A 24175-nucleotide genomic window follows, 5' to 3' on the forward strand; every position below is an offset into this window, starting at 1 on the left:
TTGTCAAGTTGCCTTCTCCAAAACTTATCAGGACATTCTCCAAATATAGGCTGGAGAGGCAGTTCTATCCCTATGGCTTCTTCATTTGCTGACCTATTAAAAACAGGACATCTCTCAGAATGAAGCAAAGGAATGAAAGGTAACTAGATTAGTCCAGCAGCTATAAACTGTGGTCAAGTGTAAAGTCACTCATTCCCCCGTGTTTCCAATGAAAATACCACAGCACAGACTCCTTCCTGATTATTAGGTCTCTCCTTCTGTGCCACCCCCCCCCCCACCTCTGACAGTGTGGGGATACCAAGTGGGGTCAACAGGGGCTGAAAGTGGGACCATAAAACAGTATAGAAACTCCCCAGAGTTTGCCAAATGGGAGAGGTAGATCAGATATGTGCTTTTTAATGTGGTGTCTTTGGGCTCAAAAATCCTGTGATTTTATGACTAATAATTTATGCTTTAGGGCAAGATTTCAGAAATGTGGGAAGTAAAAAGGCACCCAAACCTTGATTTTTTAAGGTAACATCTACATACTCCTGTTAAAATACAAGATAAAACAATAAGAGATGGTGGTAGTATTGTTGGAAATCAAACTTATTTGGGAGAATCTAGACATCTGAAAGGACAATCATCAATGAAGTAATAATGATATTTTCTTCGTTTCACTTCACATTCTTGCTGTTCTCAGAGACTAATAAAGTTGAAAGGAGAAACAACTTTCACATGGTTTTGTTTTTTTTATTGAACAGTTTTATTCTGCCTTAGAATAAAAACCTCGCTTTAATGTTGCAAGGTACACTGCAGGTATGCCATGCTGCCAGTTATCAGGGCACAAAACATCCCACGAGTTAACCCCAAAGGCTAGGGAGACGCACCGATTCCTACCTTCACAGCATGTATCACTGGTATTATTTACAATTTCTTGTTTAAATAAGCCTGGGACGTCTCAGACAGTCTACATAGTTATTGCAACAGTACAGCACTTGTCTTTATGTTCAAAAACCCCCAAAAGTTGTTCAGTGTCATGATTTATGGGTCCTCAAAAAGGTTGTGTTGGTAACATGCAAACAAACAGTACTAAACAATATTATCTCAACTATGGCTGCCAAATACTGGACCTTAATAAGGAAACCAAATTACAAAATACTTCCTTTGTAGTGCTATACAAAAGATATAAAATTAAAATTAAGATAAGAATATCAACCACCTTTAAATACTCCCATTTTCTTTCCTACATTGCAGTTCTCCACTTCTTCATCACTACTGAACATTTTGAGGATAAAGTTAAACAAAATCAGCAAATTAGATAAAAACATTTTAATCTTTGGATCCCTTTATTCCTGTGGCCTCCATAAAAACACCTGAATGGCCAGATTTCATTTTTTCCATTATAACTTAAACATATCAAAAAGATTTACTAGTAATTTTTAATTGGCAATGAACTCCATACTGAGTTGCTTGAGGTTCACTGGTCTATGGACCAGTACTGTAATGTCCTAAGGGTTATCAAAATGCAGCAACTTTCAACACTCAGAATGTTCTTTCAATCCAATGGAATGGGTCTACAAGTTATCACAACAAAGACAATTTTAAGAAGTGACAGACTTTTTTTTTTTTTAAAGCCCAGGCATATCAGAAGGAACATATTAACTGATGCCTAGTATTTTCTAAAAAAGTTATTATCAGCAAGTAAAGCTAAGTGCATTCTGATCTATGATTATTCATGTCCTTATATCTTAAAGATCTTTATTTGGACAAATCCTGTGATATGCCATAAGCTACAAAATGAAGTTCTTGCAAGTGAAAATGAAGAATTTATCCTCTTTTATATAATGGAAGAACATACCAAATCTTCATTTATATTCCAAATATAAAAATCAAACAATTTAAAGCCCGAAAAGCTAAGAAAAAAACAACTATTAACTCTGTTCCTTAGCATATCAACTTTTGCAATAACACAGTATGTTTGCTGACTTAAAAATGTTTATTCTTTAAAAAATTAGTTGCTTTTTATACAGCTATACAAAGTTCTTAATGTTTCTTTGGCAATGGGATATAATGGAATTTTACAACTATATAAAAAAGGTACCTTTGCCTAAGAAACAGTATTTACTGTGTGTACATAGTTGACTGACAAAGAAAATTCTCTACCATCCAGCACCCTAATTAGTTGACAAAATAAGCTACCTCAAAAGGGATATTACAGGATTTCCCAAAAAACAACCTTCTGTGGCTCAAAACACTCACAGTATCACGGCCCCATCTGCAGGTAACTTGCAGTAATTATCAAATACAATTTAATGATAAGAAAAATCCTCTCAGTGATGAAAAAATACTTATAAGTTCCATCGAAGTACTGTTTTAGTTTGTTTAACTATATATAAGAAATTACTTATCCTTCTGCTATTCCAAATATATTTAATGCTTGACATTTCTGAAGATGGCCATTTTTCAAAAAGTAACTGCATTATACCCTTTGAAATTAAGCAATGAAACCCCAGTGCTGGTGACAAATATACAGCAAATTCACTTCTTCATTCTTTTCAAGGACTGAAGCTAATTCTCTGGACCATGAAGACTTAGATAGACATTCACCTAGTTCCAAGACTTTTCCGTAGACTATGCAGCAACTTTGTTGTCTTTCTAGAAAGGGGAGGGGAAAAAAAGTCTTATGAATAATTTATTATTTTGTCTATTATTACAGTATAACTTTCTTTACTTGTAGTCTATATTCATCCCCTCTTCCCACTCTGTTTAATGCCTTTCATTATATCTATGTTTTGTATCTTCTACACTGAGCAATCCCTAAATTATTTGGCACAGTTGGAGAGTAGGGTCTTCTAGTTTAATGCATGTTCTAAATCACTAAGGGCAAATACATTTATTTGGGTAGTAGTACTGCAGCAGGCAGGGATGTTGCTATCATATAATATAGGGCCCTGGTCCTGAGGAACTGCCTTTTTAAATGTGAACAACTGCTATGGAAGAACTGTCAAAAATTCATTTTGGGGGGGGGGGGAAGTGAAAACATCTAACTCGCTTGTATTAGAAACTATTGGAACGCCAACACACACTGAAAAAGAGTCTCTTAAACATTTAAGTTAAAGTCACCATTGATGATTATTTTAAATACAAAAAAGTATTATACTGCTTTAAGCAGGATACAGTTATAATGTAAGGCCAAATTCAGGAGCAGAACCCAAAATTCTGCTAGCTCATGCTTAAAGTCTTTGAAGTGACTGGAAAGTTTTAGGAATCTTTAATCTTACAGTCAGTCTGCAATTAGTTCCTCTTAACCCACCCACTATGTTCTCAAGTGTGAAAGGTAATATAGTATGGAAGTATACAAAATAGCCTCAAGCAGATCATAGGCTAGTTGGGGAGACAATACAAACACAAAACAATCAGAGAACAGAACAGTTGTATGTTTTCAGTGCAACATGAGGCTAGAGAAGGGGGACATCATTCGAAAGAGGTCTTCTAGAAATAGAAATTGAGGTGGACATTGAAGAACAAACTGAACTTAGATGGGGCTAGAGGGAAGGGATAGTATGCACAGGATTCCAAGTTAGACCATAAGGCATGGTACAGAGAAGCATATTTTACATGACAGCACATCTGTCTGACCATAGGGGAATATGAATGTTGGAGAATAGTGTGAGGTATAGGTGTGGACAAGTAGTGTAGAGATTTATACAAGTCAGAAAGGAGATCCTTAATATTTTAAAACTAGAAAATGTCTGAGATGAATTGACACACCTCTTTTGTTTTATAGATGAAAACACCGAGGCTCAGAAAAGTGAAAGAAATTGTCCAAGATCATAGGGTTGGACTAAAAACCCAGGTCTTTTGATCCTTATTCTATATTCTCTTCTCCCGGCTAAAAGATCTGAAACGTGTAAAGGTTGTTACAGTCAAATGGGTATGAAATAAGGGAAAGTTTGGATTTGGAAGGTAGTAGTGGCTATTTCTACAGTAAGTGTGAAACAGTAACAATTCAAGAGAAAAAAGGACTTAGCAATGGAATGGGTTCAAAATGGAAGAAACAAAGATGACCACTTGATATTTTGTCTAGGAGACTTAGAGGTGCCATCGTCAGAAATGTATTGTTGGGAGGAAGAGTCAAATGTGAAGAAATTATGCTTTTATGCTGGGATAAAGATGTGATGTCAGCAGACAGCAGCAACTATTCATTTTTTTTTTTAATGTAAGAGCTTTAAGGATTACAATATGTTTGCCTTATAATCATTCTGGGGGTAGGTAAGTGGCTTACTTAACCATGTGATCTTCGACAAGTCACCCTAATTGCTTAATTCTTATCACTCTTCTGCCTTGGAGGCAATACTTAGTATGGATTCTAAGATGGAAGGTAAGAGTTTAAAAAACATTCTGTGAGGCTGGTAATACAATTCATACTTCATTTTAGAAAAAAAGAAATTGAGGCTTAGAATGGTTTGGTTAGTTGTGTCTATGGTATCAGAGCTAAATCTCTCTGACCAGGAACAGCATTTTACTACATGAAATTGCCTCTTTAGACAATGGCTGGATATCCAATTAGAAATGTCCTACTTTGGCTTTGGAAAGCCAAACATATGGGTGAAAAGACAAATCTGGAGGTCTAGAGTTGTGGATATTTAATGAGAAGTGATGAACAGATGAAGTTACATTTAGACAGGAAAGTCTCCAAGGAGCAATACCTGTTTAGAGGGTAAGAGGAAGATTAGTCATCAAAGCAGACCTATTAAGTGTCCTATCATTTAATGAAGGGATGAGAAAGTTTTAAAGACAGGTGAGAAGAGTGGCACAGAGAATAGCTATGATTGAGATTGGGAAAAAGGTCATTGGATTTGATGAGTATTGATCACAGAGGAGCAATTTTGATGGAGTGTTCAAATAGGCTGATTTCAGATCTTAAGACTGCTAATATTACTTAATTATTATGCTTAAGAAAGCTCTGATAAAATTTGGGGTGATGACTACCATGCTCTTAACTGCTGAATATTTGGTACTGCTATCAGTATGTCTGCTTTCAGTTACTCCCTTTATGTATACAGCAGACCTTTTAAGTGGGGTTTTCCTCTTTCTCCTAGAGGGCATGTTTGGGCCATAGATCTAACTTCCTCATCCTACAGATAAGGAAACTTATCTGAGATCAAGGGGGATGAAGTGACTTGTCCAGGTACATAGCTCTTTCCACCATACTGTGTTAATATGAAGTGATTCCCTCACTTTTATAGACAAATTAACATAATTCTAAGACTCCTTTTAAAGTAATACCTAATATGAACATGCACACATAATATAGATCTATTGTTATATTACAATAGAAAACAAACAAACAAAATCAAATCACATATACTACTCACCCTATATTCAAAATCTGCAAACTCCCTGCCCCCTCGGCCACCTCTGAATCCACCACGAAATCCTCGAGGAGTGGTGAAGCTGCCACCTCTTCCACCCCCACGACCTCTGCCACCACGGAAACCAATTCCTCCTCTACCTCGGTAGCCTCCCCGGCCACGATTTGGACGGAGGGGAATTCCAAAAGTTTCAGCATTTAGCCTTCTTTCCTCTGCCCATGTTGGTCTTCTTTCTCTATCATAAGAATTAATAGGCCTTCAGATTGAGTCTATGTTTTGTTATGGTAGGTTTAAAAAAAAACCCCAGTACAAACTGAATTATAATTTCTAAAATAATTGAAACTGAATTCTAAAAAGATCAATAAAAATGAGTTCCTTGTTGAAGTTACTATAAACTACTATGGTTAAAAAAAATTCAATGCATTCTAATTAAAATAAAGACTAACCGCATGAAAATGTGTATCACCATTAGTCTAATTATGCAAAAAAGCCAGCAAAGTCACAACAAAAATGCCCTAATTTCAGACCAGCATTTAAAACTGAAATTTGCAAAGGATAACAAAATCCATGGATAGAAAGAGTTTTTGATTCCATTTGAATAGTTCTGACTTATAGTTACTAATTTTTAAGTGTGAATACAATTCCAAGGGAAAATTTATACTCTATTGGTAAAAATATAGGCTATATTCCTAAAATAAGGCTATTCTGAAAAGAAAAAATTCAGATATGAAAAAATGATTCTACAAAATTATGATAGTAAAATAAATTTAACAATATATTTGATATGTGTACACACATTTGTATGTGTATACACACATACCATGGAACCTTATAACTAGATGTTAACCCAGAGGCAATCTAATTCAACCTGTACTTGAAATAAAAATGATCTACAAAATCCACATCTATTCTTTTTAATATTAAAATGTTTAAAAATCCTCCTACAAAATTAAAAAAGCTAATTTTGATTACTAGATATAGGCACTTTTAGCTTTTTTCATGAAACAGAATAAGTACACACATTTTTCCCTCAAACTAAGTCAACTTCAAGACAATAGCCCCCTAAAAGGCTGTACCTATTATCATCACAGGAGATGTTATCGAAGAAGGATTTAGTTTTGTCATAATAGCAATTGGGTCCAAGTGGATCCTCTTCATCAGCATTTCCTTCACTGTTTTGGGTGTCTACCCCTGAATCACCTTTATCTTCACCATTTACAGGTTTCTCCTGTTTTTCAAGTTTATCTTCTAACAAAAAAAAACAAACAAAAAAACAAAATAACCATACGTTGCAGAAATTAAAATTTACAAAAAAAAATCCCTATTAAGAAAACTAAACATTTTATTTATAAAAAAAGCAAGCAAACCACTGTTAACTCACAAGTCATAAAAGATGGTTTCTGGAGAAGAAAAAGATTTTTACCTTTCAATTTAAGTTTATTATGAAATTCTCTGTCAATTTCTTCTTTGTTGAATTGTGCATTAGCACTTTCAAAGTCAAAGTCTTTCTCAAACTTCATTGGGCCATCCCGCCGAATTCCAAATCTTCCTCTGCCACCACGATGACCTCCTCGTCCTCTTCGAGGTGCTGAAGGGCCACCTGGAACTACAATAAGATGAACAGGACTGTATTCAATATACATTATTGAACATAAGGTATGCCATTCTTCTAGTCACATAATTCAAACCTTTACTAAAATTCTATTTTGATGCCTCATGGCAGGGGTCCCCAAACTTTTTACAGAGGGGGCCAGTTCACTGTCCCTCAGACCGCTGGAGGACTGGACTATAAAAAAACTATGAACAAATCTGTATACTGTTGTCTGGGATAGCAGAGGCTGCAGCACTGGCTGTGATGGGCCTGTCACACCTTACACAGGCCCATCACTGCCACCACTATACTGGGCAGCAGTATACACAGTGCGGAATCCTCTCCCCCAGATGGCCATTCACCATGCTGACATCTTCCATTGTGCAGCCACATAATCCTTTGTGCGAAGCCTCATTCTCGTTCAGTTACACTCAGAACAATGCATCATGCAAAGGATTATGTCATTGGAAGTAGTACTGTACGTGAGCAACGCTAGGCTTTGCAGTGCTGCTCTCACTGACCACCAATGAAAGAGGTGCCCTTTCTGGAAGTGTGGTGGGGGCCAAATAAATGGCGTCAGGGGGCTGCACGTGGACCCCTGCCTTATGGTATGGAAGTAAATTTTAGTGACTAAAGGTCAAAACTTCCTAAGTTTATGAGTATAGCTCTGTCAAGAAACTTAACTTCAGTTTTCTGATGATAGGCCTCTCCAAGTTCAAAGGCACATGTCATCAAAAAGAGAGCTATTAGGGTCAGGCCTGGAGACGGGAAGTCCTAGGTTCAAATCTGGCCTCAGACACTTCCCAGCTGTGTGACTCTGGGCAAGTCACTTGACCCCCATTGCCTAGCCCTTACCACTCTTCTGCCTTGGAGCCAATACACAGTATTGACTCCAAGACGGAAGGTAAGGATTTAAAAAAAAAAAGAGAGCTATTAGGTAATAAAATTTTTGTGCAAATGAAACTATTTAGTCTTCTAACTCTCTACTACTTAACCTGCATTTAAGGAGAGTCTCCACACTGATTAAATCACAGATCTTTGGAAGTACTGGAGCCTAAATTTTAAGAAAAATAATACATTCACTTAAAACCCCCTAAAAGAACACGGTGTATAGTGCATTACTCATACCCAAGGATTTTATAAAAAAATACAAGATATAAGGACATGGCTAGACTCTGGGAATACCAGAAAATGTATATAAAAATCAGAATTTATTTAATCATTTATATTAAGTGAGTTTGTTTTACATCTTTGCTGTATCTTCTATATAAAGTAAATTTGAAATTAACTCAGAATAAATGGTAGTAAAGAGCTAAAGGGTCCTGCTAATTAGCAACTGTATGAGTATGGGCAAGATATTTCATGTTTCTGAGCCAATGAAGCAGGAGTTGGATTAGATGATCTTTAAGGTCCCATCCAGCTCTAAAATCTTATGATCTTTAATAATGGATATAAGATTCAGCTCTGAATAACTTACCTGTTTGTCTCTTGTTTTCATTTCTGATTTGCTCATTATCTGGTCTGGAAATTTTGTGTGCTTCAGCTATAGAACAAAAAATATGCAGATCAACAAATTGACTTAGATGAAAAATAACTGAAATCCTTGGTTTGTGAATAGGAATATGAAAAAACCATCAAGTCATGGTCATGCTCATATTGATTTTCTATTTCCCCCACCCACTTTAAGGGTTAAATTCGACATACTGAACATTGTAAAGTTCAAGTTTAAGTTTGCTAAGATAACTCACAAAACAAATCCCTTGGATGAAAAGAGGGCTAATGGAAAATGTTGGTCAGTCAATTAAAGGAATAAACATCTAAAGTTCTACCTCGCCTGTGCTCTTGATTCTCTATTGCTTTTTGGCTGGTAGATGGCAAAGGTCTGGCTGATACAGGGCTCCTTCTCCCAACAGGTGCTGGAGCAGGTAAATGGGCCGAGGCGGTCTGTACTGCTTGTTCCATGGTTGGGCTTTTTCTCAAAGGGTCTAACTGAGGGCTTGAACGACCTAAAATGTAACCAAAAGATAAGAAACTACCCTACCCTTGTGGATTTCAAATTAATCAATCCAGACCCTGAAAGAAAAATATTTGCATTCTCAGCTCCACTAATCCAGACCGAAGGGAGATATCATTTTTCTTTTTATAGAAAGGGTTGGGTGGGGGCAATTATGTCTTACTTAGACCAAAGCTGAAAACTGGTCAGCTGTAGAATATTAGTGCATTTCAACTGAGGTTAACTTCACATCACATAAAAATCTGACCTGGAAAAATAACTTTTATACAGTCTTTTAAAGACTTAAAAACTGAGGTACATTACTACCTAAAAAAGCTCTTTCCTGGAATGGAATTCTTATCATTTAAGTATCACATAACTATATAATCATAAATTTATAGCTGGAAAGGACCATAAGTTTATCTAGGCCACACCCTTATTTTACACATGAAGACACTGAGGCCCAGATAGGTCATATGACTTGCCCAAGGTCATTAAGTAGTAAACGGCAGCTAGAATTTGAACAGACTCCAAATACAATTATTTCCCCCATATCACATTTGAGGCCCCCCACCCACCAAACTTCTTAAATGATGCCAACACTGTTACTTATATAATAAAATGTTACTAAAAATCTATAAAAGCACATTTCATTACAATCCCAAATCAAAACCTGATGGTCAATTGATGTATTTTTATTGAGATAAACATTAAAACAAAGTTTGAACAAATTTACAATGTTGCAAACATTCTACTTTTCCTTTGGAAGGCTACCGTACAAATATAGACCGTAGAAAAGTAAAATTTTCACCTCCAAATTTTTATTTACATAATGTATAAATCTTTGTAGAAAGCTCACTAAAAACTCTGAAACACATCCTTAACTACTATCATGAGGCTATAGATGGTCTAACATTTTCCCTACTTTTAAGGAATTTCAGTAAGTTTATATTTTTTGTGTCAATAAAAAAGGATATTGCAGTAAAGTATGGAAGAACCACAAGTTGGAGTATACTGAGAGTAAGAATTAATAATTTCAGAAGATGAAATTTAGAGATCAGTAACATAGTACAACAAATAGGTTACCATTTAAAAGGCAAAATAACTATTGTCTGCTTTCATATTTTTTCTACAATTAACAGAAAATGATGGGTAAAATAGGCTGGATATTCACTTGCACCCTCATTTTCATCCAAATTAAGTAGGCTTATTTTAAAAACATTTATGATGATTGCTGTCAAAATGAAACTAGTTGGCTTTAAATGAAAATTTGTCTTTAGTAGCTAACCCAGTTCAACTCCCACAGTGATATTATTTTGGAAAAAAACAACAACAGAAAACCCCAGCAAACAAAAACAATGCCCTCCCCCCAGACATTTTGTATGAATGACAATGATTTATGCTATTCTACAATTGCCAAATGAGTTTTGTACAAGATTAGAGTTGTTTTTCTTGCATTTTTGAAGCAATATTTTATAATCATATTCATATGGTACCTTTTTTTGAGGTCAACAAGCTTAATTTATTACATTTTTTGTTTTAAATCTAATTCTCCATATTTTCATGAAAACTGGGAATTGGCTTAATGCTGAATCCATAACAAAAATGGGTGAGAATGAGAAAAAAAGTTCAAATACGTGCTGCAGATCATATAGCAAGGTAGTAGTGAAAGATATAATATGGACATTAAAATGGTTCAGTACATAGTAAATAGCATTTAAAGTCTAAATATATGTTTGAGAAAATGCCTATTTTTAAAGGGCTAAAAGAAGCCAGTCAATAAATACTTATTATTAGTGCCTAAACATACAAGGTACTTTTCATGGCACTGTGAGAATACTATAGAAATAAAAAAAAAAGGGGGGGGGGCTTGCTTAAGGCGGTAAAAAGAAGTCAGGATTCATCAGTGATATTTCTTCAGTGAATGAAAAATCTGATACTTAAAATGCAAAATTAATACTCATTGTGTTGTAAAATAATCTAGTAAAGTTTACAATACCAGGGTCCTCATGCTTTCTTATTCCACTTCCTGAATATTGTAAAAGAATGATTCCTATTTATGAAAGATTTTGCATAATTCAATAGGGCAAGTTTAAGATTATCCAGAATTTTCACTGTTATAGAAATCTAGACACTGAAATCCACATAAAAATTTAATTTTAGAAGTAAAAGTTCCTTATTCAGAGAAAGACAAAAACCCACTCTGGATTAATTAAAAAAAAAAAAAGACACACCTACGGAATAAAAAGAATACCTTGAGATGGCTGTGTTTTTGAAGACCTTGAATCCTGTGTAAAGGCAGACCCGACTGCACTGCTCTGGGATAAAGCAGCACTGGCTGTTGTTTCTGTTCCAAAAGAAGTCAGGGAGCTACCAGCTAAAAGAGGAAACAAAGCAAACACCTTTAAAAGGTAATTTAGAAGTGATCATTCCATTTTTATGATTGTTTAATTCAGGCTTACAAGATGATTCTTTTTTGCAAATATTTAGAAAAATCAATAACCATTACTTTTAAAAAGAATATAAATATGTATTTTTACTTGTAACTTTTCTGGCAAAATTGCTGATATTAAGTTGAAAGAGGGTTGTTTTGCTGTGTGTGAATGTGTTTTGGGGGTAAGGGATCATAGGGACAGAGAATGGCCAAAAATGGGAAGAGATTATGAAAGAATTGGTGACTAAAAGGAAAGTCCACCAGAATAAGTTATTAACACTATTGGTAGAATTATTTTGAGAAGGATTTGTCCATATAGCTAATCTGTGTACTAATGTTCTACAGGAACATTTCTAGTTAGATGAATGTTGGCCCTCAGTTATGACTATGTCCTGAGGGTCTATGCTGAGGCTTTGGTAGGAAGTTCTAAGGCCTTGAGTGTTAGGGAACCTTAGACAGGATTCATAGTAGATCTCTGGCAAGTCATACTAATATTCCACTTCTCTGAATTACTATAGCATTAATTATATCACTCATTTTGGTTCTTAATCTTATAATGTACTTCATTATTTAACTTTCCTATATAACTGTCTTGGCTCCTCAACTAAATTATAAATACTAGAGGAAAGGAGTGGTGCCTTACAATACCTTTTATATTATCTTTATACCACAATGCTATCCACAAATTAGGTGCTAAAAAAAAATCACTTGTTTAAATGAATAAACATAAGGCATCCATTTATTTCAAGATGCTTCCATGTAAATTAGCATCACTATTGCACTGAAATAGGCACAGTGCTAGATTTGGAATCAAAAAGATCTGGATCTGAATTCCACCTTAAGACAATTCTAGCTGGGTGACTAGCAAGTCACTTACCCTTTATGGACCCATGTTCTCTTCTATAAAAGCCTCCCCACCCCACCCCAGCATATACCTCACAAAGTTGTTATAAGGATCAAATGAGATTAAGCATATTAAATGCTTTGCAACCCTTAATGTTACATAAATATCAGGGGCTATAATTCTAATCAGAATATGGTTGAGAGAGACTTTTAAGGTCATCATCCTGTCCAACTTCCTATATTATAAAAGTCATCAATTTTTTACCTGAACATTTCCAGTGACAGGGAAAATCAGTACCCTTTAAAGGTAGCCTATTGATTTTCTGTGAGATATCTGTCAAAAATCTGTCTTCCTTTTTTTCCTGGTACAGCATAAAAGTATGCTGTTACATCTAGGAAACACTAGTTTACCATTTATTATTGAAATAATCATTCTCCTTCTCTCTAAATTTAGATAAATTAAATGGTTCAAAACTTGCAAAATGTAAATGTGAACTGCAAGCTCCTTCCCAATCAGTTAATGTGAGCAAAAAAAGAGCTAAGTCTTATACAGGATAACCATTATGGCTAGACCCCTGACATGTTTCCAATCCACATGGCTAGCCAGTTCAAGCCACCTCCTACTTTACTAGTAAATCAGCCACAAGTTCTTTAAAAACAAACAAATAAACAAAAATACCTTTAGTCTTAGAATCAATATTGTGTATTGGTTCCAAGGCAGAAGAATGGTAAGGGCTAGGCAATGAGGGTCTTGCCCAGGGTCACACAGCTAGGAAGTGCCTAAAGCCAGATTTGAACCTATAACCTATCTCTAGGCCTGGCTCTCAATCCTCTGAGCCCCCTAGCTGCCCCCACAAGTTCTTACTCAATAAGCTATTTATGGTAGAAGGGAGAAAAACTTCTTAATGTCTGTCTGCTTCATTTGTAATAGGGTCATTCATTCGTTTATTTGTATTTTATATACATATATATGGGAACAATCAATTCCAAATTAGAGAAAAAAGACTACTTAATCCTGAATTGATATCTGGAGCTTCATTTTTTCCCCCTAAGGACAAAAACATGAAAAATAGTTTCAAGTAGTAATGATTGCAGTTCTTGCACTAAAGAGGAATTCAAAAATAAGAAGTGAAAGAAAAATAATGCAATAAAAATGATGATGATATTATTTTAAGCATTTGTTAAATGCTTACTATGTGCACAGGCCTGTGCTAAACAAAGAGGTAAGAGCATAACAGAAATACATAATGCATTTCTTCCATTTCAGTTTGAGACCTAGTTAAAACTGAGGATAAATGAATTGAGGGAATTACTCAACAGTCTTGGAAAATTAACATGACAAATTAATTGGTCCTTGCCATAGAAATAAATAGAAATAAATTAGGACTAGGAATCAATTCCAAATATGACAAGATTTAAGGAAAACAATGTCACTATATAATATTTTTTCTTATACCAACAAATTATTTTAGGAAGATTATATCTAATAAAAAACAGATAAATATACTGTCATTGTACTAATCTAATATGTAGAAAAGTCTGAAACTAAGAATTTTATATCTAAGTCATACCCATTTTGATCTGTGAGATATTGATCTAAACTTTTAATCTAAACTTTTTTTATTGTTCTAAACTTAAAATTTTTGCCATACTGTTTTCTAATTTTTCCAGCAGTTTTTGTCAAATAGTGAGTTCTTCTCCCAAAATCTAGGACCTTTGGGTTTACTGAACACTAGCTTACTGAGGTCATTTCCCCCTAGTCTATTCCATTGATCCACTTTTCTATCTCTTATTCAGTACTATATTGATTTGATGATCACTGCTTTATACTACAGTTTAAAATCTGGTACTTCTAGGCCTCCATCCTTTGCATTTTTTTCATTAGTTTCCTTGACATTCTCAATCTTTTGTTCTTCCAGATGATTTTTGTTATAATTTTTTTTCTAATTCTATAAGAAGTGTTTTGGCAGTTTGATATGTATGGCACTGAATAAGTATATTAATTTAGGTAGGATTGCCATTTTTATTATATTATATTGTTCTACCTATGGGCAATTCATGTTTTTCCAATTGTTTAGATCTAGTTTTAATTGTGTGAAAAGTGTTTTGTAGTTGTGTTCATATAGTTCCTGTGTTTGTCTTGGCAGATAGATTCCCAAGTATTTTATATTGTCTAGGGTGATTTTAAATGGAGTTTTTCTTTGTAACTCTTGCTGCTGAGTTTTGTTGGAAACATATAGAAATACTGATGATTTATGTGGGTTTATTTTGTAGCCTGCAACTTTGCTAAGTTTTTATTTCCACTAGCTTTTTAGTTGATTTTCTAGGATTCTCTAAGTATACCATCAGATCATCTTCAGAGTGATAGTTTAAGTTTCCTCATTGCCTACTTTAATCCCTTCAATTTCTTTTTCTAAGAATTTTATATTTAGAAAGAGACCTAAGATATTTTTCTCATCTAATCTCCATTTTTAAATAGGAAACTAGAGTCACTTATTAAATTGATTATAGTCACATGGATATTTACTGACAAGCTAAAAGTAGAGCTTAGCTCTCCTATGTAGGTCCACTGTTCTTTCCATTATGCGTGCGCACGCACACACACAAAGTATAGAATATCAAAACAAAAAATATCTAGCTATATTTCCTCTAATCTCTCTCCTCAGCTCCAGTCCTGAATCACCAAGTTTTTTTTTTTTAGATATTTTGAATTGGATGTTGTGTAGGTACCTCAAACTTAACATATTAACAACAGAAGTGATTATTTTTCTCCCCATTTCCTTATTACTGTTGAGGGCACCAATATTTTCCCAGTCACTCAGGCTTGAAACTTTGCTGTCAACCTCAACTCTTTACTAACATTCAACACATTTATGCAATCTGTTATCAAAAACTTTTTTTTCCTACCATCACAGCATTTCTTATATATGTTTCCTTCTCTTTACTCATACAGCTACCCTCTAGTACAAGTCATTATTATTTCTTGCCTGGACTATTTTTAATAGCCTTTTAATTGGTATCTTTGCTTCAAGTCTTTCTTCACTTTGCCCTTTACTTCATTGCAAAAGTGATTTCCCTAAAGTTTAGGTCTGACCATTTACTCCCATACTCCCAGTGGTTCCTTATTCTCTCCAGGATTAAATATAGAGTCCAATTTGTTTGGCATTTAAAGTATTTCATGACCAGGACTCTTCCTTACTTTCTAATTTTACATTTTGCTGCCCTCCATACAAGATATACTATTTGCCTTTTTTTTTTTTACACACGACACTGAATGTTCCAGTTCCATGCATTTTTTTTTCAAACTCTTCCCTTCAGTCTTAGAACTGTAGCATCAGTTCTAAGGCAGAAGAGTGCTAAGGGCTAGGCAATAGGAGTTAAATGACTTGCTCAGGATCACACAACAGCTACTAAGTATCTGAGGCCAGATTTCAGTCTAGGGCTTCTAGTTTTCAGGTCTGGCCCTGCTTATCTAGCAAGCCCACTAGTTACCCCATTCCATGTATTTTCATTGATTGTTACCCGGAACATTCTTCCTCTTCACCTCTGATTCTCAATTTCATTGGCTTCCTTTAAGATTGTTCAAATTCTACTTTCTGAAGGCCTTTCTGGAGTCCTATACTGCTAACATCTATTCTCCCTAGATCTTGTCTGTCTGTTTTAATATTCATTTTTAATAATATTAATAGTTGCTTGCATATTATCTATTCTATTACAATAAAAGATTTTTTAAAAAACCCTTACCTTCTGTGGCATAAGAGTGGTAAGGGCTAGGCAATGGGGGTTAAGTAACTTGCCCAGGGTCACACAGCTGGGAAGTGTCTGAGGCCAGATTTGAACCTAGGACCTCCCACCTCTAGGCCTGGCTCTCAATCCACTGAGCTACCCAGTTGCCCCCCAATAAAAGGTCTTTGATGGCAAGAACTGCTTTTATTTTTCCTCTGTATTCAAAGTGTTTATTGGCACAGTGCCTGGCACATAGTAAAACACTTGATTTTTGACTGATTATAAACTCTAAAGTAATTTTAAAAAGAGCTCTCAATATCAAAATATATAAACTAATTACTCAGTGTTGAAAATTCTCTTTAATGTGTTTATTAAAGAGAATTTTTTCACATATCACTGAGTGAGAACCAGAAAACTCTCAGGCCTAGAGATTTTTCATAAGAAGGCTATAAAGTTTAAAAATTTGCTGATATTTTAAAAAAAATGTATTTTTAATTCCAAGGATGAACTTTAGTCAGCACCCTTTCTTCCTTTTCCCCATAGCATTAGCTTGAAAAAAAGTGACTTAAGTCTCCTGTCCTCTTAGTAATGACAGACAAATTTATGGCTGGACACATAGGTTTATATACAGGTGATAGCCATAGGAACTTTCAGGGAAATGATAGCTATTTTCAAAACTCCCTCTGTTTTTCCTTTCATCCTTCCAAATCTGTCCATCTTTCCTTCACAAAATGGTTAACGCAAATAAAATACCCCAAAGTAGGCAATGACAAGTTGTAAAATAATCTCTGCAGTTTCATTTTGAAGCTATAAGAAAAACCTGTGAATTTAAAGATTAGAAAATATTTCCTTTATTATAGTAACTCTATAGATATTCGATCCTGGCATAACTGTTTCTCTGACTCAGATAAAGAAAAAAAAATTAAAACATGGTTATAATCCACCTTGGCCTATTTGAATAATATAGATAGTATTTCTGTTAGTTCCTACCTTGCTTTCCAAAAAGAATGTTGCTATAGTTATGGTGTTTGTCCTCCTTACTTAACAACTTAGACTTATTACAGTTCTTTGCTCTTAGAATACATAATGTTGCCTAATATTTCAGGATTCATCTAAATTAAAACAGCAAAAAATGAAACCTTCCTTCCTGTCACATTTAAGCATAATAAAAATTTAAATACAGTAAAATTAGGGAAAAGGTTTCTCTTAAGTGGAAACCACCACAAAATAAGTGTGTAAAATAGTCTGGTGACTCAATAAATCTTTAGAACTAGTAGACAAAACTTTTTGCCCTTATGTCATATCTAACTTAAAATATAGTTGAAACAATGAAAATAAGAAGTAACCTTTTCATGTGGTTTGCAAGCCTAAAATATCATTTTACTGTTGTGGTCTTATTTTGAAATAGGATGAGATGTTATAAATAAATTATGTTAAATGAGATTCTTAAAAAAAAAAAGATTAACAAGAGACTAATATCGCTTTGCAGTAAGCCATATGCTATTAAAATGATTTGTTTTTCAATCTTCATGTGAAATCAAGAGTTCCAAAATAATTAGATTTGAAAAGTTTACTGTGAGTCAAACTTTCTTGTCCTATCCTGAAAAAAAAAGTGCCCAATTAAAATAAAGTATTCAAGTCACCATACCACCTTCTTACTTCATTTGTTTTAACAGACACTCAAATAAATCTGGAACTTGGGTATAAGAGATCTATAATTGTTCTGAGTAAGATTTATGTAGTTCAGAAACCTCTAGATATTTAAGAAAATTTAGTTTAGCATATGTGATATAAGAATAAGAAAAACCAGTTAATATCAGTAAAATTTAGTAAAATTAAATAAAATATCTTACAAATCATGTATAATGTAGTAAAATGATTTCATAATTGTATTAAGAATGAAGGGGAAAGCAAACATATTAACATAAAAAAGTACAAGCCTGGTTTCTAAATGTGAATTTTAGACAAAATATCTTATTGATTGTATTTTTTCATATCTTCATAAGAAAGAGAAAATTAAAACAAAACAAAAACAAAAAACACACCACATACCAACACCAACAGCACCAAACTGCTGCCCGACTAATGGACTTGGGCTGAACTGACTATATGCTGGCATCCTACCAAAAGGACCATAGGAACCCACTGACTGGAATGAAGAAGTAGATGATCCTAGTGAAGACTGAAGAAAAAAAAATGTTATTTTTAAATTTCAAAATTAGCATTGTTAAAAAGGAAAATTTTGTTTTCTATAATTTTTTAAAATGGCAATTGTTAAAATCTTAATGCAATGAAAGTCAGAATACTCAGAACACATATTTAATATAAAAATGGTGAACCCTTAGGCAGTCTTCTCATTTCATTATTGGTTTCACCTACGATTTACAGATGTGTTTTGTGCAACAATGTCCTTTTTGAATTAGTAATCAAAATATCTAGCTTATAGGACACATGAATTAGGGAAAAAGTATTTGAATGAGCTGCATACCTTATGCAAACACTTTTATACTTCAAAATAATCTACTTTAGAGTACTTGCAGCACCTCTATTCTAGGATTAAATGAGAGATAATTTAAAACCTTATTATATTGTATTGGCAATAAAGTCCAAGATTTTCAATAATCCTAATTGGAAGAAAAAGGGTTTTCTGAGTTAACAAAATATATCATGGAGTTTAGACTTATTTATGTGCTTGAACTTAATACTTTTTATATTTCATAGCAAAAATTTAAGAATTAGTATTGTCAAATATTCTATTCAGCAATTATTTGTAGTATGCTTAGTGTTTATAGATACCCAAAAATCCAGGATTAGGATTTCTAGGTAACAAGTAGTTCATGGTTTCTCAACCACCAGAATATAACCTTGAGGGTAGGGATCATTTTTCTTTTTCTTTTTTATCTTGAGAGGTTAGCACAGTGCCTGGCATATATGAAGTGCTTAACAAATGATTGTTGTTAGTTCTTGAAAGACTGAGATATGACATCAACTTGGTTGATTATTTCCTTACAAAATAATATTAAGCAAAAAAAATTTTGTAGTTTAATATTATATACACAACATGGCAGGTCCATTAGGTTTTATTGAGGGGAAATGGAGGATAGCTTCAACAGAACATCAATTTCCTTTCCCTAGTAAGTAATGGTTTCCTTTAAAAGACAACTATTTTGTCAGGTTTACTTCAATCCATGTGGTGGAAAATCAACATATCTCTGGATGATTTTAATTTTAATCTTACTTGAAACTGTCTGGATGTGTAGGGAAAACACCTAAAACTTTATTTTTTTCAAATTCTTTTTCTTCTGTTTTTTCCTTCAAGAAAATTACCCTACATTATATTTACTTTGGGAAAACTTCAAAGAGTTCAGAAAGGTAATATGGCTTAGCCCAGGTTATAGTGAGTTAACAATGAAGCTGAGACTAGAATCTAGGTCTCCAATGTTTTCCCACCATTTGTAGGTAAACAAAGAAATATTTCTACTATAAATAATGTAAAATGATCAAGCTGATGACAAATGAAGAGTAGGGAAATGTTAATTCATAATACAGAATGGTGAATTTTAAAGAAAAAAAATTATGTGTTAAGGAGATAGATCAACAAGTAAAATGTCTTTTATACTATGTGAATATATCCTTGTTTAAGTGATTGATCCTGCAGCTATATTATGTCTATGATTCAGCAAATGTCTACATATTTCAGGTAACCTTTTGTATGCAATCATATAGAATGTAAGTGTAAAATAAATATGCTCTAATTTAGAATCTGTGATCATTTAGATTTGACATATGATTTTTGGATTCTTAAGTAAAGGATATGTTTAACAAACCTCAATTCTTTCCTTTAGTTCTTAGTTTGAGCAAGTTACTAATTTTAAAGTGGATTCCCTTAGAGCAAGAATACATTGTGAATGTATTATAATTTCTTGAATTATTAAGTACTTTCATGTTTCATGCTATTATTACCTATAATAATTTGTTAGGATTCATTCTTTCACTGCCTTATGTAATCTTATTTAACATCTCCTATAATATTAGTTTACTGTATGCACTTAAAAATAAAACTTTATTATCTTTAAATATTCTCTAATTTTCAAGGTATTACCTATATTCCGGTATGGATTAATTGATTAACTATTTTAAGTCTTACCTGGACAATAGCCGGGTCTTGAGGCAAAGAGCACTGTGGTTTTGGTGGTTCACAAACAGTGAGGTCTTTAATGTCACTACCACGGAAGATAATGTATTCAAAAACTTCATCACGAGGTGGTATTGGTCTATCTGTTGGTCTGTCTTCTGTACCAAACGAACGAACTGGAAGAGAAGAAAAGAAGTCTAAGATGTGATTTAGATTACATTTAATAACCAGAACTGCATATTGCTGTTCATGTTAATTTTTAAAATGGAGCAAATTCTAGGTCCTACAATCAAATCAGCAAACATTTAAATGCTCACCACAAGTTGTGCCAGATAATGGGGATACAGATACAAAGAAGGAAACAAGTCCTACTAGCAAGTAGTTTCCAGAAGTTTACCAAAGTATTTATTAGGCTTATGACCTTAAATAAAAGTTAACACCTTTGGAGAATCAATCCCAAGAAAAATGTAGCTTTCTTAAACAACTTAAAGGACTGCAATAGGAATGACTATCTACATTCTGGTTCAAAATATGAAAATTTAAGAGATAAATAGTATAAAGAGCTCTCCTTGGAATTGAAAGACTTTTGAAAGTCTTGCCTTGGATAGATAAATGGCTATGTGACACATTACAAAACCTCTCAGTGTCCCAGGCAACAGAAGACAGAGTTCCTGATCTGCATATAACAAAAGGGATTTCCATACCTGAAGATCCCTTTTCTAATGAAATCATAGGTCTACACTCCACCCCTAATAAGTAAATACCATAATGAATTAAATGGCCTTACTGTAATGTCAAGCATATAGCAGAAGAGAATTGTTTGAGTTATCATTCTATAATTATAGATTAAAGTTATTTCAGTTGAACTGTCACAGCTGTGACAGCTTTCAAATCCATGCCCTTCTTTCTCTATGAATTGCTACTTTCTAGTTTGAGGGAAGCTGCCTAGAAAAATGCAATAAACAATATTCTTTACACCCTCCAATTCATCCTTTACACTGCTGCAAGCCTTATTCAAGAAGCCTTTTTCTGATCCCTAATCTTAACAGCTGTTAATGATCTTTTTTCCTGAAGGACTTCACACAGGGGAAAGCTGGGTAGCTCAGTGGCTTGAGAGCCAGGCCTAGAAACAGAAGGTCCTACGTTAAAATCTGGCCTTAGACCCTTCCTAGCTATGTGACCTTGGGCAAGGCATTTACCCCACATTGCCTAGCCCTTACCACTCTTCTGCCTTGGAACTAATACATAGTATTGATTCTAAGGTGGAAGATTAGGGTCTTAAAAAAAAAAAGACTTCACACAAAAGCAATTTACTTAAAATTTTCTAATATACTTATGTGATTTTGTGTTATGCTAATTTGTATATATAATCTATAGATCTTCTGGAATATAAAGTCTATCAAGGCAAATATTCTTTTATTTTTTCTGAATCCTCTCCCTAAACAGTGCTTTTTACATAGTAAGCAGTTAACAGATTTTTGTTATATTCAAAAATATTTATAATACTCTCAAATGACATATGACCAATAATCTTCAAAGTACATAGTAGTTATGAACATATAAAAATAAATAAAAATTTAAGGATATATTTCCATGGCATGGTTTTTTTTGTGGAGAAAACATTTAAGACTTGCAAGATAATCACATTACTATTCCATCCAATAATCATTTAGGAAATAAAGGTGCCCTTAAGTAAGTTACATGATGTCTTGAAATGTCAGTCTCTTTAGCCACAATAAAATAGAAAGGGAAAAAAAAGATAAAGGTGCTCTAGAACAAGAAGAAAAGATGTGAATGACATAAAATTTGCTTTAAATTCTCTATTTTTCAATGTCACTTGAGTTGGATACTTTAATATCATAGTGTTCATTATCTTCATTATCCTATCTTCATAATATTTCAATTCTGCTGATTCTGGTTCCTATAAAATAACAACTATTAAGATAAAGCTGATAGCTAAGTGGCTACAAGTAATGGTTTCTCCAGGGGTTAAAAATCAGTTTTAATTTTTAACCTTTTTATTACTCTTCAGTTATGGACTAGATTTGGCTAAAGAGAAATTGTTCAAACTTTTGACTTCATTTCAGGTAAGAAAAAGTTCACCCCTAAAAAGCTCTGATTTTGAAGTTCTGGTCTGATTTATTATAGAACATTTAGCCAACTTGTTAATCTTAAATTATGTAGCTATAATTTTGCTTTGAGTAAACATTTTTAATATTACATTTGTTGAACAAAAGAATAATGGTAATGAGATGATTCCCACTCACTTATGGTTTGGACAAGAGCTTTGAGTTCCCTTCTAACTCTAGAATTCTAAAAGGAAAATGATAATTTTCTTAGGGTCCCAAAACAACGTATTTACATTTAAGGGACAGTTAACACAATGAAAAGTAATTTTTCCTTATGTCATTTACACCTTCCTAACATGAGTTCCTATATTTTCAAGCCCCCCTCGTTGTTTTAGGTGGTAATTGTATGGAAAAAATTACTGTGCTGTGTGTTCACCATGAAACACAGTTCAAGATAAATTTCACAGTTTAGTGTACTTGTGCTATTATCAAATCCTATATAAGCATCGTTAATAAAAATATGGACTTGCAGGGGGCAGCTGGGTAGCTCAGTGGATTGAGAGCCAGGCCTTGAGACGGGAGATCCTAGGTTCAAATTTGGCCTCAGACACTTCCCAGCTGTGTGATTCTGGGCAAGTCACTTGACCCCCATTGCTTAGCTCTTACCACTCTTCTGCCTTGGAGCCAATACACAGTATTGACTCCAAGATGGAAGGTAAGGGTTTAAATAAAAAAAAAATGGACTTGCCATCATTGAATACTGGTGTCTGGGAGATAAAAGTTTCTTTTGTTGTTGCATTTTAAACATAACTAGATTGCTTGCCTTATTGTGACATCTTTATGTCCTTAAGTCCAAAGAGTTAATGTTTGCTTACCTGCCTAGAAACCCCAATTGACTTAAGTGTTTAATCCTCTTTCTTGGAAAGCTTCTCCCCATTTAGGACTCATTTGAATTAATGAAGCTTCCTTGTCCTGTTACTGGATGAGTCTGGAATTCCAGAAAAAATAAATGTCCTTGCAGTGGCAGGGATTCAGTGAAGGAAATTTTGGGAGCCTTTTAGAATAAAGATCCAGACAAAAATGTGGGGATTACCTATGATACAAGGATCTTTAGAAACAGTATAGAACAGGACATGCAGAAAATTTTGTCCAGATGTTGGTTGGAATCATGGGAGAATTTTTACCTAAGACAGTTGGTACTCCTTGTGGAAGGGCCCACAAACTCTAGGATTGCTGTAGGAACTTGGTTTTCCTTTGGAAACAGGAAGCTTAATTTTCTTTTCCTTTGGAGGGGTTGGTGGAAAAGGAAGAAATGGCCCAGTCCTGAGATCTAGAGCCAGTTTGAAAGTACCACGTCAAATTGGGTTTGTCAATTGAGGGTCAATTCCAGGACCCAAGTCTCTTTGGGGAGTAAATCACAGGGCCTGGGAAGCTCTATAGATACCAAGTTTCCTTTTGAGGTATGAAGCTGATTTTCTTTATTGCATTTGAATTGAAGGCCATTTCAAGCCCTCTTGGTGATTAAGCAAGCAGTAACATTCATAACATGTCCTTTGTTGTATGTGCATAATTTTGTATTTGGGAAAATGATGGTTTTGCATGTATATGTAGGACTGTATTAGACTGTGTCACATTGTTTTGAGACTTTACTGTATGGCACTGGAGAGGAAACTGAAAGGATAGCATATTCAAAGCACATCCTAGACATGGGAGAGAATGTGAATAGGTGGCTGGTGAACAGGCATCAGCAAATTTGACTGCTGCAATCCGTCACAGAGAATAGACTGGGGGGCTTGGTTAGAGTCATCATGATGTGCAAAGGTAGTGTCTTTGATAGATATGGAGCATGCATAGACATTTGGTAGCTAGTTCCAGTCTGTTAATCATGTAGTAAAGAGAAGCCTCTGACTGGAAATATAGCAGAACCTGGGGTACATTCAAAAGGTACTTAGTTCACCAGGTCCAGTTCTTTTGTTCTGATTCTTTTCTCCTTGGATGCATTCCAGTGAGAGAAGAGAAACAATAAC

General features: G+C 34.2%; 1 protein-coding gene across 2 annotated transcripts in view; it reads right to left on the reverse strand.

Moving 5' to 3' along the window:
- Window positions 1-711: 711 nt before the first annotated feature.
- LSM14A (LSM14A mRNA processing body assembly factor) overlaps window positions 712-24175 on the reverse strand; it is a 53588-nt gene continuing 30124 nt past the window's right edge. Inside the window, exons 2-10 of one of the 2 annotated variants that reach the window (XM_001362307.5) lie at window positions 20092-20255; window positions 17997-18126; window positions 11196-11318; window positions 8778-8954; window positions 8426-8491; window positions 6781-6963; window positions 6434-6605; window positions 5361-5592; window positions 712-2637 (exon numbers count right to left, since the gene is read on the reverse strand). In XM_001362307.5, coding sequence (XP_001362344.1) covers window positions 2614-2637; window positions 5361-5592; window positions 6434-6605; window positions 6781-6963; window positions 8426-8491; window positions 8778-8954; window positions 11196-11318; window positions 17997-18126; window positions 20092-20255 — 1271 coding nt within the window. In that variant the 3' untranslated portion in view covers window positions 712-2613. The remainder of the gene's footprint in view (window positions 2638-5360; window positions 5593-6433; window positions 6606-6780; window positions 6964-8425; window positions 8492-8777; window positions 8955-11195; window positions 11319-17996; window positions 18127-20091; window positions 20256-24175) is intronic. The other variant, XM_007474757.3, reaches the window with a different exon arrangement.

The sequence above is a fragment of the Monodelphis domestica genome, chromosome 1 (genome assembly GCF_027887165.1).
Source record: "Monodelphis domestica isolate mMonDom1 chromosome 1, mMonDom1.pri, whole genome shotgun sequence".
NCBI classification, from domain to species: Eukaryota; Metazoa; Chordata; class Mammalia; order Didelphimorphia; family Didelphidae; genus Monodelphis; species Monodelphis domestica.